Below are 13,602 nucleotides of genomic sequence, written 5' to 3' on the forward strand. Positions count from 1 at the left end.
AGAAAGAAAGAAAGAAAGAAAGAAAGGAAGGAAGAGAGAAAGAAAGAAAGAAAGAAAGAAAGAAAGAAAGAAAGAAAGAAAGGAAGGAAGAGAGAAAGAAAAGAAGGAAGAAAGGAAGAAAGAAAAGAAGGAAGGAAGAAAGAAAGAAAGAAAGAAAGAAAGAAAGAAAGAAAGAAAGAAAGAAAGAAAGAAAGAAAGAAAGAAAGAGAGAAAGGAAGGAAGGAAGAAAGAGAGAAAAGAAGGAAGGAAAGAAGGAAGAAAGAAAAGAAGAGAGAAAGAAAGGAAGAGAAAGAAAGAAAGAAAGAAAGAAAGAAAGAAAGAAAGAAAGAAAGAAAGAAAGAAAGAAAGAAAGAAAGAAAGAAAGAAAGAAAGAAAGAAAGAAAGAAAGAAAAAGGAGGAAAATATTTGTTCACTGAATAAGGTAAGAACCTAGCATAACCTACACACTACATTTCAGACATTGAGCTGGGATATTGAATGGAAAATACATTTAGTCCTTTCAGTCTTGGGAGCATGTGGGCCACAGTATCCATCTTTCCACTGTTTGTTTTTTCTTGCAAAATACAGTTTAAATTGCAATACAATAGCACAGGTTATTACAGAACAAGTCATAGTCAGTTGCCCCTTGGAGATTAGAAGAGGCAAACCTGAGTCACCCTGGGTGAACTCAAAGGAACTGGGAGTAGTGCAGAGGCGGCCCAGACAAATGGCCTAGTTGAGTATGGGAGGATATAGCTATCTAGGTGTTCTGAGCATACCTTTGGATGGATTCGTGTGTGAAAGGTAAGAAAAAAAATCAACTCATTCCTTCACCCATGCTGCACCCCAGTGGAGATAATTGGTTCATGTTTGCATCTGAGATCATGGGCTTCTGACAGAATAATTATTTAAAACAAGGAATCTTTAGAAAAATCAACACACATGATGAGACTCACCAATACTAAAATGGACTTTTAATCAGTTGTATAATTGATGGGAGGGAGAGTGGTAATTAAAAAAAAAAACACCAAAAAACCACCTTTGGTTTTCTCACTAGCATAGAGTGGGGGAGAATGCCTGTCCCATTTCCTGGATTGGACTATTTATGACCATGGATCATGGGTTTCTATAGCCAAGTCATTCATCACAAAGAGGTCACTCTGTACTTAGCAAGGCTCCAGCCTATCTTTCCAGAATTACTGTACATTCCTCTCCTTCATCATCCTATTCTAGTCAAACTTGCCTCTTTGCTGTTCTCTAAACTCAGGTCTCCATTTATTGCCTTTGAGACTTTGCACAAAATATAGTGGAATGTCTGGTATATACTTAGATGACTGTAATAGATTCCTTCCTCCCCTCTGCCTCTTAACATTCCTGTTTTCTTTCAAATTTCAAGTCATGAGCCACCTCCTACAGGAAGACTTCCCCTCTCATTAGTCTTTTCTCCAACCTTCTCAAATAATCATATATATGCTTATCAGACTGTAAGAGTGTACCACTCCATGGGGGGGGGGGAGGGCTACATGGCCCAGGGAATAGAGCACAGGCCCTGGAGTCAGGAGGATCTCAGTTCAATTTTGGCCTCAGACACTTAACACTTACTAGCCATGTGACCTTGGGCAAGTCACTTAACCCCAATTACTCTGTCTTCCCCCCTCCAGAAAAAAGAAAAAAAAAGAGTACCCCACTTCTTGCATAGAATGGAAGCTTCCTGAAGACAGGGACCATTTAATTTTTATCTTTCTATTCTCCAACATGGCAGACAGCATGGCAAGTCGATAGAGACCTGGCCTTGGAGCATAAGTTCAAGTATTGCTGACCCATACAGCTATGTGACCATGGGCCAATCACCACTTAGCCTCTTAGTACTCTTAGGCAACTGTCTCACACTGCAAGTTTGGAATTGGTGAGGAGAGCCCCTTCATCCTGGAGTTCTACAGGCAGCTGGATGGTGCCCTAGGCCTGGATTCAAGAAGGTCTAATTTCAGATCTGGCCCCAGGGGCAGTTAGGCAGGGCAGTGAATGGGTCCTGGAGGGAGGAGGACCCAAGTTCAAATCTGGCATCAGACACTAGCTACATGAACCAGGGCAAGTCATTTAATCTTGGTTGCCTCAAGAAAAACCCACCAATCTGACCCCATATACTTACCAAGTCACTTAAACTCCGTCTGCCTCAGTTTGATCAAGGGTAAGATGGGGATAATTAACAGCACCTACCACCCAGAGCTGTTGTGAAGATCAAATGAGGGGATACTTGTAAAGTGCTCCGCAGAGTGCCTAGCATATCTGTGGGCATTTAATAGATGTTTGTTTCCTTCCTCCCAATACCAATAAAATTTCAGGTCCACTCGGTAACCTCAAGTGTCTGGAGCAGTGCTTTATTTACACTTAATAAAATACTCATTGATTTGCATTGTTGGACTGGTCCTTCCAAAGGAGACATCGTTGGTAATCTGGACCATATGACAGATCAAGTCAAAGAAACTCTCAATAGAGAGAGCAGGACTGTTTGTTGTCTCCCTTTCTCTATTCCTAGTCTTTTCCTGTGCCCCTTCCTCCACAAATTGAAACCAAAAAAGGGAAATCGTGCATTTCACTTTGATAGTTATTAAATGCTTACTGTACCTAAAGCCCTGTGTTGGGTCCTGGGCGCACAGACCCACAGAGATAATGAAGATTCCAAAGCCCGAGTGTATAAATAGCCTCCGGCTCCTCCTATGCTATATAAATGCAAGCATAACCAACTACACAGATCAAGGCTTCCCTTTCTAGTGAGGGGAGGGAAAGCTCACAAAGAGCCCAGCTGTAAAAATGCTCAGGTGTGGCCACTGGCTTTGGAAGGAGAAGGTGGCCTCAGCTGGTTTCCTAAAGCCGGTGGTGGGAGGAGAAGTCATCTGGCAGTTAAATCATTCGTATGCTGTTAAGTGATTTACTGGTAGGGTTAGCAGGTCCCAGACCCATCTCTTTCACATTTCCCCTACACACATCCTAAAACTGTGGGTTTTTCCAGCAGAGTCTAAAACTATATTCCCAGCTGGCTCTAATTGGACTCACTAGTCATAGCATAGAGCCCAAGAAGTTGAATTATGTTTCTGTCCTTGACTACATCCTAACAATTTACCATCAGCCTTGTCCCAGCCCTGAAATCCCTACCAGAACAATGGACAGGGTTCTCAGAACAGGGCTTTCCATGCCAACCACACTGAAGGTCGAATACCCATGTTTTAAAAGTCTAGGTCATAGGGTCATAGATTTAGAACTGGAGGGAATAGTAGAGATCATTGAGTTCTACCTTCTCATTTTACAGATGAGAAAACTGAGGCCCAGAAAGGTTAAAGGACTTGCCCAGGGCTTTACAGCTAGCAAATACCTGTCACGATTTGAAGTCTGGTCTTCCTGACTCCAGATCCAATACTCTATCCACTACACCACATTGCCTAGATGATGGCGAAGAGAAATTCATTTGTATTTGGTTACAATATCTAGAAAGCCTTTTATTGAGAGGATTGGGGAGAAAGCAGGGAGAAGACTATTTGCAAGCTTTATTCTGTTCTTTTCATTAAAACCTGAAAGTTTAAAAGCCTTAATAGCTCTAGTGGCTTAAAACTACACTAAGACTTTTTAAAGAACCTTTATATGTAAAGGACTTTGCAATCTTATGTATAGAGTGCTTGGCCTGGAATCAGGAAGATAGTCTTCCTGAATCCAAATCCATCCTCAAACACTTACAAGCTGTGGGACTCTCAGCAGGCCACGTAATCCTGTTTGCCTTAGTTTCCTCATCTGTCAAAAGAGCTAGAGAAGAAAAGGTCAAACCATTCCATTATCTTTGCCAAGAAAACTCCAAACAGGATTACAGTCAGCAGACTGAAAACTGACCAACACCAATTGATATGACTATTCTAACTTAGAACTAAATCCAGAATTAATTTTTTATAGCAATCATCAAATTTCGGGACCTTACACAGAGAACAAAGAATAGTCTCTATGACAATGTGCAGTCACTAAGAAACTTAAATTTCTTAGATTACTTGACTTTAACAAACATCATCAGAATCTAACCTTGGTGCTGCATATTTACTACAAAGTGTGCTATTGTATATAGCATATATACAATGTATGCTATTTTAGGTGCCTTTTTATTTTATTTTTTTCCCTTTTATTTTTCCTTTTTATTCCCAATTCCTCCAGTTTATCCCAATTATACATTATAATGGAAAGTCCTAGCCCTGAGGAAGCCTTGTCCTGGCCCAACAGAATGATTGGATTCCTTATAGCTCCTAGGCATCTTAAGAAAGCAAAGAGTAATTGAAGCCAGCCTAGGAATAAAGACTAGCAAAAGTCAGGTCCAGGAAGTAGCTAGCATGTAACACCCAATAAGAATGTCTCGCAGCAGAGGAGGAGTTCAATTTGACTTAGGAAACCATGTTTCCTGAAAGGTCATCCTTGGTCAAGAACTTGACCACACTATAACTAGAACGGAATGAATGGGGCTCCTCCCCCACAGCAGACCAGAGACAGTCTCTAGTCCTTGTGGTCTTCCATCACAGGGAGAATGTGACCGTCCCTTGTCTTGCAGGTGGTACCCATCCCCCAAAGTCTAATCGCTTTGGAGACGCCCCACCCCCAATCTCTGGTGATACAAACCAGCTTTTTGCCAGAATGAATTGTATATCCTGGTCAGGTATACTCTTCATTTCCACTGTTTCCTCTAAAACTTTCATATTGCTTCTCTAAGTTTAAATAAAATTCTTCCTTATAGCTCTGATAAAGACAAGAGTCAAAGAAAAGGGGATAATGAAAAGAAAGTGTAGAGACCACCATTAAAAGTGGAGAAAAGGTTGAGAGAGAAAAGAGAAAAGGGAAGAGAAAGGCTCAAAAGAGATTAGATGCAGCTGGGGAAGGAGGGGGGGGGGGCTCAACTAATGAAGAATAAATATAAAAATTTGCAGAGACAAACGTTAAAGAAACGAAACAATAGAAATTTGCACAAACCAGAAAGGAAATTTCCTGACCTTGGAGCTCTTTAAGAACAGAATCACAAATCATCCATTTCAAATAGTTTTGATGTGATCTTGGCTGAAGGCAAGGGATTGGACCAAACTATTTCATTTCTCAGGGCCCTTTGTTATTCTATGAGTCCATGGGTCAATAAGGAAAAAGGGGAACATGATGATTGAGGTCAGAAAATAAATATAAAGCAGTGAACTTGTTAAAATTAAACCTTTAATCTCATTTTTTTTTTAAGTAACAAAGACAATCTCTTATATTTAGTGCTCTGAATGGTCAAAATCCTTACCTAGACTGAACTGGATAAATTCCTTTGGAACCTCAAAAGTTGGTACATATTCCCCTCTGGTGGATGTCTGGGCATATTGCAAAGTTTGAAATAAGTGACTGCTGGACAATGAGAGTTTCAAGTTATCACTGACCTGTCAATAAGTAAGCCTTTCATAATTTAAAGAAAAACAAATGAGTAAGAAGAAATGAATTCAGGACTCAGTTCATTGAAATTAACCAGCCCTTGGGGGCAGCTAGGTGGCACAGTGAATAGAGCACCGGCCCTGGAGTCAGGAGGACCTGAGTTCAAATCCGGCCTCAGACACATGACACAAAAACTAGCAGTGTGACCTTGGGCAAGTCACTTAACCCCAATTGCCCTCCAAAAAGCAAAAAAAAAAAAAAAAGAAAGGAATTAACCAGCCCTTGGAGAAATTCAGAGGTCAGGCCAGGCAAGGATCCCCTAGAACCGTTCTGGACCAATTCTTCATTCCTTGTCAGCCCTTCAGCCTCTCTCTCAACTTGAAAACACTGGAATCATTTCTATATTTATTTTTCCTTCTTCCAGCCCTTTGGTGAACAATGACTTATACTGATACTGTGGGAGAGCCCTTTCTACCTGAAAACCATACTTGCCATTTAATTTCTCAGTTAAATTCAACCAGCATTTATTAAACGTCAGCTGTGTACAGAATAGTGAAGGAAGTTTAGATAAGACCCAGTGCAATGTTTATTCCTTGGAGATAGGGATCTTCATTTTTTTGTCTATCTCCAGTGCTTTGCAAACAGTAGGCACTTAATAAATATCGATGGAATTGGACTGAATTTAATTTTCAAATTCAATTCAATTCTATCCAATTCAACAAACACAAATATTCCTGTAGAGCTTATATTCTAGCAGAAAGATAAGAAACAGGGTGGTGGAGCAAGCAACCCAGCATCCCCAGGGTGGCTGCCAACACAGGTTCTTAGATCTGCTTTTCTAAAGGAAAGCAACTCAAAATGGGTTAACAATCTCGCCTTAATCAATCAAACATATCATTTATTTAGTTCAGGGGGAAAAGTCAACACCCCGGACTTCAGAGTATACAGACAGAAGTTACAAGACAGAGAAACAGATCAAGCAGACAGGCTTCCAAACTGTCCAACCATTACATCCATACCAAATCACAGTTACCAGAGAGGGAAGCATCAACATCTGGGTTTTGCAAAGCCGGGAGGCTCTCCACAATGGCTGCCCAGAGTTTCATCTGGTCAAATCACACAACACTTCTCAAAGGGAGCCCCAAAGCAAAGCCTCACATCAGGGATTATACAGCCTTCTCTTTGGTCAGACAATGTAACCGCCCTCTGGACACACTGCCCAATCACACAGCATCAAGGTATGTGCATTTCTGAAAGCCAAACCTCCTGCCACAGGCTCCATGTGACCACATTCAGCCTATTAGGGGGAAGAGTATATTTTCAAATCAAGGGAAGGTTCTCAGAGTCTCTTAAACCTATCAAACGGCTTAGGGACAGGGAAGATCTTTAAATTTGCATTTCCATTCCACTAGGTGGCTGCAGTGAGTCCCTTGAGTCAGGAGGACCTGAGCTCAAATCTGGCCTCAAACACTTGACACACTTGCTAGCTGTGTGACCTTGGGCAAGTCACTTAACCCCAATCACCCTCCAAAAAAAAAAGAAAGATAAGAAACAAAGGTGGATCATTATAATATACAACAGCTTGTAAAAAGCAATCAAATTAGAAAGATTTTTTTTTTAATGCCAAGAGGATTATACAAGGTTTCCTGCATGAAACAGCAATTGAACTGGGATTTAATAAGTAGGTAGAAATTTCCCAGGTCAGAAGGGAAGAAGAGCAGTGTGAGAAAAGACATGGAAGTGGTTATCTGCAGTGTTAGGAGATAGACAGTCGGCCAGCTGATGGACTTATGCAATATATGGAGGAGAGTACATGAGCTAAGGCTATAAAGGTAGGGGGGTTTTACGTGGAGCATTACTTTGTCATTAAAAAAAACCCTAAATAGAACTTTTTAAAGAATCAGTACAAGGAAGAACTTTCCAACAATGTGGCTAATCCAGAAATAGAAAGGCCTAATTTTCCGAGGAAATGAGCTCCCTACGGCTGAATTGTTCAAGCAGAGGCTGAATTCAGATACTATCAAAGGTTTGAGGATTGGACTCAATGACCCCTTGGGTCCCTTTCAACTGTAAGGCTCTAATCTTTGTAATTCTCAGTCTGTCAGCACCAACCCTGACACCCCAGCAGTTTTGTGAAAGGGACCTACAGTTGACTTTGATCTTGGCACCACTTATTCCCATGTGGAATCCTTTCAAAATAGCAAAGATCATGCTAATAACCAAGAAAACAGGGCCACCCCAGCTACATTTCCTTCACTAGCACAAAGAAATTGACTGATGATGTAAAAAAAATCAAGTTGTAATGAATCCCCAAAGTGGTTTTTGATACCGAGCATCTTATAGGTGACAGATTTGGTGATGTGGTAGTCATGATGTTGAATGCCACAGGCAGACCAAAGGTTCAAGTGGCATCCAAAGAGTAGACTAATAGCTTCTCTCTAGAAAGAGTACTTTCTATGGTCTTGACAAGGATAGAAGAAATTGCTGAAGTTTATCTTAGGAAGACTGTTACCAATGTCATGATCACAGTAATAGCCTATTTTAGTGACTCCTAATACCACACCACCCCCAAAATGCTGGCAACACCACTGGCCTCGTGCAACGTCAAATCACCAATGAGCCAACTGTTGTTACTATTACTTTTGGTTTGGGTGAGAAGGCTGGTGCCAAAGGGGACATGTTGAACTTGGACTCTGGAGGTGGTACTTTCAGTGTCACCATCATAAGCAATGGAAGTCAAGTCCATAGTTGATGATACTCACTTGGAGGGAGAGGATTTTGAGTGAATGAATGAAATGCATTTATTAAGCATCAAACCATGTGCCAAGCACTAACTGGGCTGAGCATTGGAGATACACATACAGAAGTGAGAAAGTGCCTGTTCAAGGACATTATGTTGAAAGAAAGACAACACATATAGAGAAGTGATGGCAAGGGGAAGGAGTTACCATCCACCATTTCTGCAGAGCCCAAACTCAAGCACAATAAGGACATCTGAGAACAAAGGGGTCATCCTTCGCCTCTGTACTGCTGTGGATTATGCTTTTTTTTTTTTGGAGGGGGGAGGGCAGGCAATTGGGGGTAAGTGACTTGCCCAAGGTCACACAGCTAGTAAGTGTGTCAAGTCAGATTTGAACTCAGGTCCTCCTGACTCCAGGGCCAGTGGACTTCCCTACGCCACCTAGCTGCCCCTGCTGCTGTGGATTATGAAGCACACCTTTCCTTCCAATATTCAGGCTAATATTGAGATGAACTCTACCTAAATTTTTAACCCCTAAGCCTGCATTGAACAGCTGAATGCAGCCATTTTTGAAACACTGTGCCCTGTGGGAAAGGCCCTGAGAGAAGACAAGATGGATAAGTGCTAGATCTATGACATCATTATGGTGGGCGGCTCCATTCTTACTTCTAAGAAACTTTTTCAAGACTTCTTTAATTGAAAGGAACTGAACAAGAACATTTAGAGGTATCTCCTCCAAACCCACCACTGAATACCTCATCTAAATTCACTAGTCGGTAAGTCAATAAGCATTTATTGTCTACTATGTGCCAGGCATGGTGCTAAGAGCTGGAGATACAAGAGAGATAAGATAGACTCTGCCTTCAAGGAGCTCACAGCCTAACGGGGCAGACGACATGCCAACAGCTATGTACAACCAAGCGATCTACTGGATCGAAAGGAAACAATCACCAGAAGGAAGGCACTGATGTTAAGGGAGAGCAGAAAAGGTCCCGTAGAAGCTGGGGTCTTATCTGCGACTTGAAGGAAGCCAGAGATGAAGAGAGAGAGCCTTCCAGGCATGGGTGGCAGCCAGAGAACATGCCCAGAGCTGAGAGATGGAGTGTCGTGTTTGAGGAACAGCAAGGAGGCCAGACTCACTGGATCTGAGCTGGTATGTGTGTAGGAGGCAGGAGCAAGGTGGTAAGGTATTAGAAGACTGGAAAGGTAGGAAGGAATCAAGTTATGAAGAGCTTTGAAAGCCAAAAAGAAGACTTTATATTTGATCCTGGAGGTAATAGAGAGAATTTATTAAATAGAGTTTATTGAATAGGGGATGTCATGGTAGGACTTGAAGATCACATTGACAGTTGATTGGGTTATGGACTGGAGTCATAATTATAGGACCCAAATTTGGAACCGCAACTGGGTACAGAGGAAATTTCAAAATCACATCAGAACTACTATATAATTTCTGGGCTTTATGGATACCTGTGAGACAGAAGATATCCTTATAGAGGATAAGTGACAGCATCAACAGCAACAACAACTACCCTTTCTAGAATTCTTTACTATTCACAAAGCCTTGTACGTGTGTTATCTCATTTGATCCTCCCAACAACCCTTGAGATAGGTGCTATTATTTATATCCCCATTTTACAAATGCAGAAACAGGCTCCAAGAGGTTAAGCAACTTGTCCAGGATTCCACAGCTCAGTGTTCGAGGTCAGATTTAAACCTAGGACTATCCTGACTCACTTTTCATTGCACTACCTAACTGCCTTAGAGTAAAGAAAAGTTGGATTCAAGTCCTCCCTTTGGAATATATTTTTTGTGTGACCTTGGGCAAGTCACTTAAGGGGTCAGTACTCAATCATAGGCAACTGTCCAAGCCTATAAGTTGAAGAGAAGGTACTAACTTACATTGATAGAGGGTTTTCTTATCTGAAGGTTGGCTATTCCATTGAAATCTCTGTTCAACACAATGATCAGACATCATTCCAGAAGGTCAAGAGAAGTGATCAACTCTATACACCAAACATATATATGTATATATTATATCAATACATTATATAGTAATAATATTATAGATACAGGATATAACCAATGTGAGAATCAGTTTTGCTTTACTAGGCATATCTGTTATAATAGGTTTTTGTTTTTTTTTAATTTGGAGGGAGATGGAATTTTAAAATTTTGGACTGAGAAAATAAATGATGTTAATTTTTTTGATTGAAGAAAATAATAGATTTAGTTCCTATTTCCACTCACGTTCTAAACACTAGAATGTGTGCACAAGGAGAGAAGTGAACACTTCCCTTTATCTATACAAAAAACAAATAGAAATGTGATTCCCCCCCCACCCCCTGACCCTGTAAGAATAAAAACCTGCTTAAAATTGGCATAACGAAAAAACTCTATGATTCTACACATAAGAGATTAATTTTTCCCCCTTCCCCTCTTACAGGTAACTGGAGAAAACATCAACTTTGTGATCCTCCTTGTAAAACCTGTAATGCATCAGCCACTCTGTGCACTTCCTGTCATAAAGGTTAGTGATGCCCTTGAAAAGAGCTTGATAGCCGAGGACAGCTCCTACGCTTGTATTCCTCTGGGAGGTCAAAATCATTTATGACAAAACTTCAGACATTTGACCTAAAAATGTTTATTTAGGGTTTTTTTTTTCCTTCTTTTTGAACCAGAGCCCTAAAACCTTTAAATGCTCTTAAGGATTTTAAATCCAGAAAGGGACCTTAGAAAGTAGTGGCTACGAGCCAGTAAGTCTTGTTAAGTGACTTGCCGGGTGTTGCTAACAGAGGCGGGAATCAAACCCAGATCTTTCCATTCCAAATCTAGTGCTCCTCACACTACACAAGACTGTTTTCCTAAATAGACACCTCTTAAATAACCCATTTTCCTCCTCACCCACTTAAATGGTTCTATGACTGACTTGGTGATCTGCTGAGCAGTTAACTGCAGAGTTAGGAAATGAATTCTAGACTGTGCCACTGATTGGCGTGACCTTGTAAAAGTCATTCTATGTGTCTAGTCTGTTACTTCTATAAGAGTTCCTCTTGGGGCGGCCAGGTAGCACAGCGAGTAAGAGCACTCGCTCCAGAGTCGGGATGACCTGGATCAAATCCAGGCTCAGATACTCAGCCCCCATGTAACCTTGAGCAAGTTATTTAACCCCGATTGCTTAAAAAAAAAAAAAAAAGAGTTCCTCTGGTCACAGCTTGTTTCTCTCAGCACTCCAATTATGTGGGGGAAAATAAAAATGCCTCATCATCTCTCAGCTTGCCCTTTTAGAAGTTCTCTCTCATAATCTAATATATTTGCAGATGTGGCAGATACCAGCTCTCCCTTCTTTCCTCATTCCCCTGAAGAGTCCCCAAATTCCCAAGTAACCTGGCATAAAACCTTTGCTGTCTCTCAGGGGTTACTAGAACTATATTCAAGGGTTGTTAGAACTGTATGAATTAATTTATGATTCCAGGGACCAGAAAGGTGCAAAGAGTCTAGGCAACAGGGTAGTACCATGTACTGATAGAAAGAAGATATTGGGGAAGGAGGGAAGAAAAGGAACAAGCAAGTACCTGCTGTGTGCCAAGCATTTAACAAATATTAACTCTTTTGATTCTCACAACAGTCCTGAAAGGTAGGTACAAATGACACCTCCATTTTACAGATAAGAAAACTAAGACAGACAGAAGTTAAGTGACTTGCTTAGAGTGCCACAGCTAGTAAGTATTGGAAGTGGGATTTGAACTCGGGTCTTCTTGATTCCAGGCCCAGCACACTCTCCACTGTGCAACAGTGAGGGTGTAGAGTGAAACACGAGAGCTGGCCTAGACATAGTGGCCCCCCCAAGCACTAACCAATCAAGTTAGTGGGATTTTCAGAGTTTAAAGGACTAAGTCTTTAAACTTAACCCTTGACCTCTGGTTTGGAAAATACTCCTGTGTCAGGGAAATTAGCAAGGGGATGCCTGGGGTGTCGGATAAATTGATGTTGTATTGTGAACTGTAAATCTGTGTTTTCCCCTCCCTAGGCTCTTGCCAAGGTGGCTCTTGCAATACTTTCCCATGGCTTGATAAACGCATGAACTTGAGCACTGATGAAAGCACCATTTTAGTCTTCACTTACCTGGTCTAGCTTATGACACCAATAAGGGTAAAAGTTAATAAGGAAATTAATCTGAAGTTTGAGAACAGAGCCTGCCTTAAGCAAAATTATGAAATGGGAAAAGTTTGTCTTTGAGTGCCTGGGCCTCCCCGTTTAGCTGCTTTCCCCACCTTTTTCATAATGTTCTTTCCACTCCCACAATCCAATTGCCACTGGGAAAGAACTGGATGGGACAGATAAAGTTATTTCTCCAAGCTCAGACCAGTTAGTGGCTTCCAGTTAGAACGCTTCTGAACACAGGCTTCCAGCAGATCTGGCCAATTTGGAAGAAATGAGCATCCTTGTTAAATAGTTTGCTATGTCCAAGAGAGCACTGTCCCAGACACCAGGAGAATTTACAGAAAGTTGAAAGACAAGGTTCTGCTCCCATATTCTTTGTATAGATAAAGAAATCATTTTGAGCAGGCCTGCACAACTTGGGGCCCCCCAAAGGATTTCAGCCCTCGAAACGTGTAGAGGAAGGCATCCTTGACTTTTTTGCAGGCCCTCCCCCCCAAATTCTTTGATGTGCCCATGGCTTGTGCAGACCTGAGTTAGAGTAAGGGTTCTTCAGCCTTTAGCAGTCTCAAATGAAGCCTATGCACCGCTTCTCAGAATAATGTTTTAAATGCATAAAATAAAACACAGGATTACAAAGACAATCAATATAGTAAAATATACTTTTCCAAAGAAAGAGTTTAAATTCCTGGATCCTAAGTTAAAAACTTCTGGTTTAGAGGAAGAGATACATGACAAATTTGGTTCAAATGTTCTTTTATTTTCCCTCTGGTGTGTTTCTAGGAACCTATCTTTACTCTCAGTCCTGCATCCCTTCCTGTCCCCAAGGAACCTGGCCCTCAGAGAAATTTGGGAGATGTGAGAAATGCACCGAAGATTGTGAGTCCTGTTCTACAATGAGCCATTGTATGAAGTGTCTGCCTCAACCAGACCAGCCACTCTACCTGCACCATGGCAGGTGCTACACACAGTGCCCTGAGTAAGTGCAGCTCTTTCTGTCTCTGTCTCTCTTCCTCTGTCTCCCTCTGTGTCTGTCTGTCTATCTCTGTCTCTCTTCCTCTTTCTGCCTCTGTGTCTTTTCTCTGTCTCTCTATCTGTTTCTCTTTCTGTCTCTCTGTGTGTCTCATTCTCAGTTTGAATATCTGTCTCTGTATGTCTTTCTCTGTCTATCTGTCTTTCCCTTTGGCTCCCCATGTCTTCCTTTTAAAATTCATTTAAGTTTCTTCCTGGGAAACGCCTTCTTCCAAATTTCTGTCTCCCTTGGAAAGGCCACCCACATCATCCCTGCTGGATTGTTG

At 41.4% G+C, this 13,602-nt stretch overlaps 1 protein-coding gene across 1 annotated transcript in view; it reads left to right on the plus strand.

Moving 5' to 3' along the window:
* The window catches only part of PCSK5 (proprotein convertase subtilisin/kexin type 5), a 609,050-nt gene that overhangs the window by 561,441 nt on the left and 34,007 nt on the right, over positions 1 to 13,602 (plus strand). Inside the window, exons 29-30 of the mRNA XM_069085345.1 lie at positions 10,590 to 10,673; positions 13,088 to 13,283. Of these exons, the coding sequence (XP_068941446.1) occupies positions 10,590 to 10,673; positions 13,088 to 13,283 (280 nt within the window). The remainder of the gene's footprint in view (positions 1 to 10,589; positions 10,674 to 13,087; positions 13,284 to 13,602) is intronic.

Source organism: Petaurus breviceps, unplaced genomic scaffold (assembly GCF_028583685.1).
Source record: "Petaurus breviceps papuanus isolate PSGF00001 unplaced genomic scaffold, PetGlider_PUasm1.0 175, whole genome shotgun sequence".
NCBI lineage: Eukaryota > Metazoa > Chordata > Mammalia > Diprotodontia > Petauridae > Petaurus > Petaurus breviceps.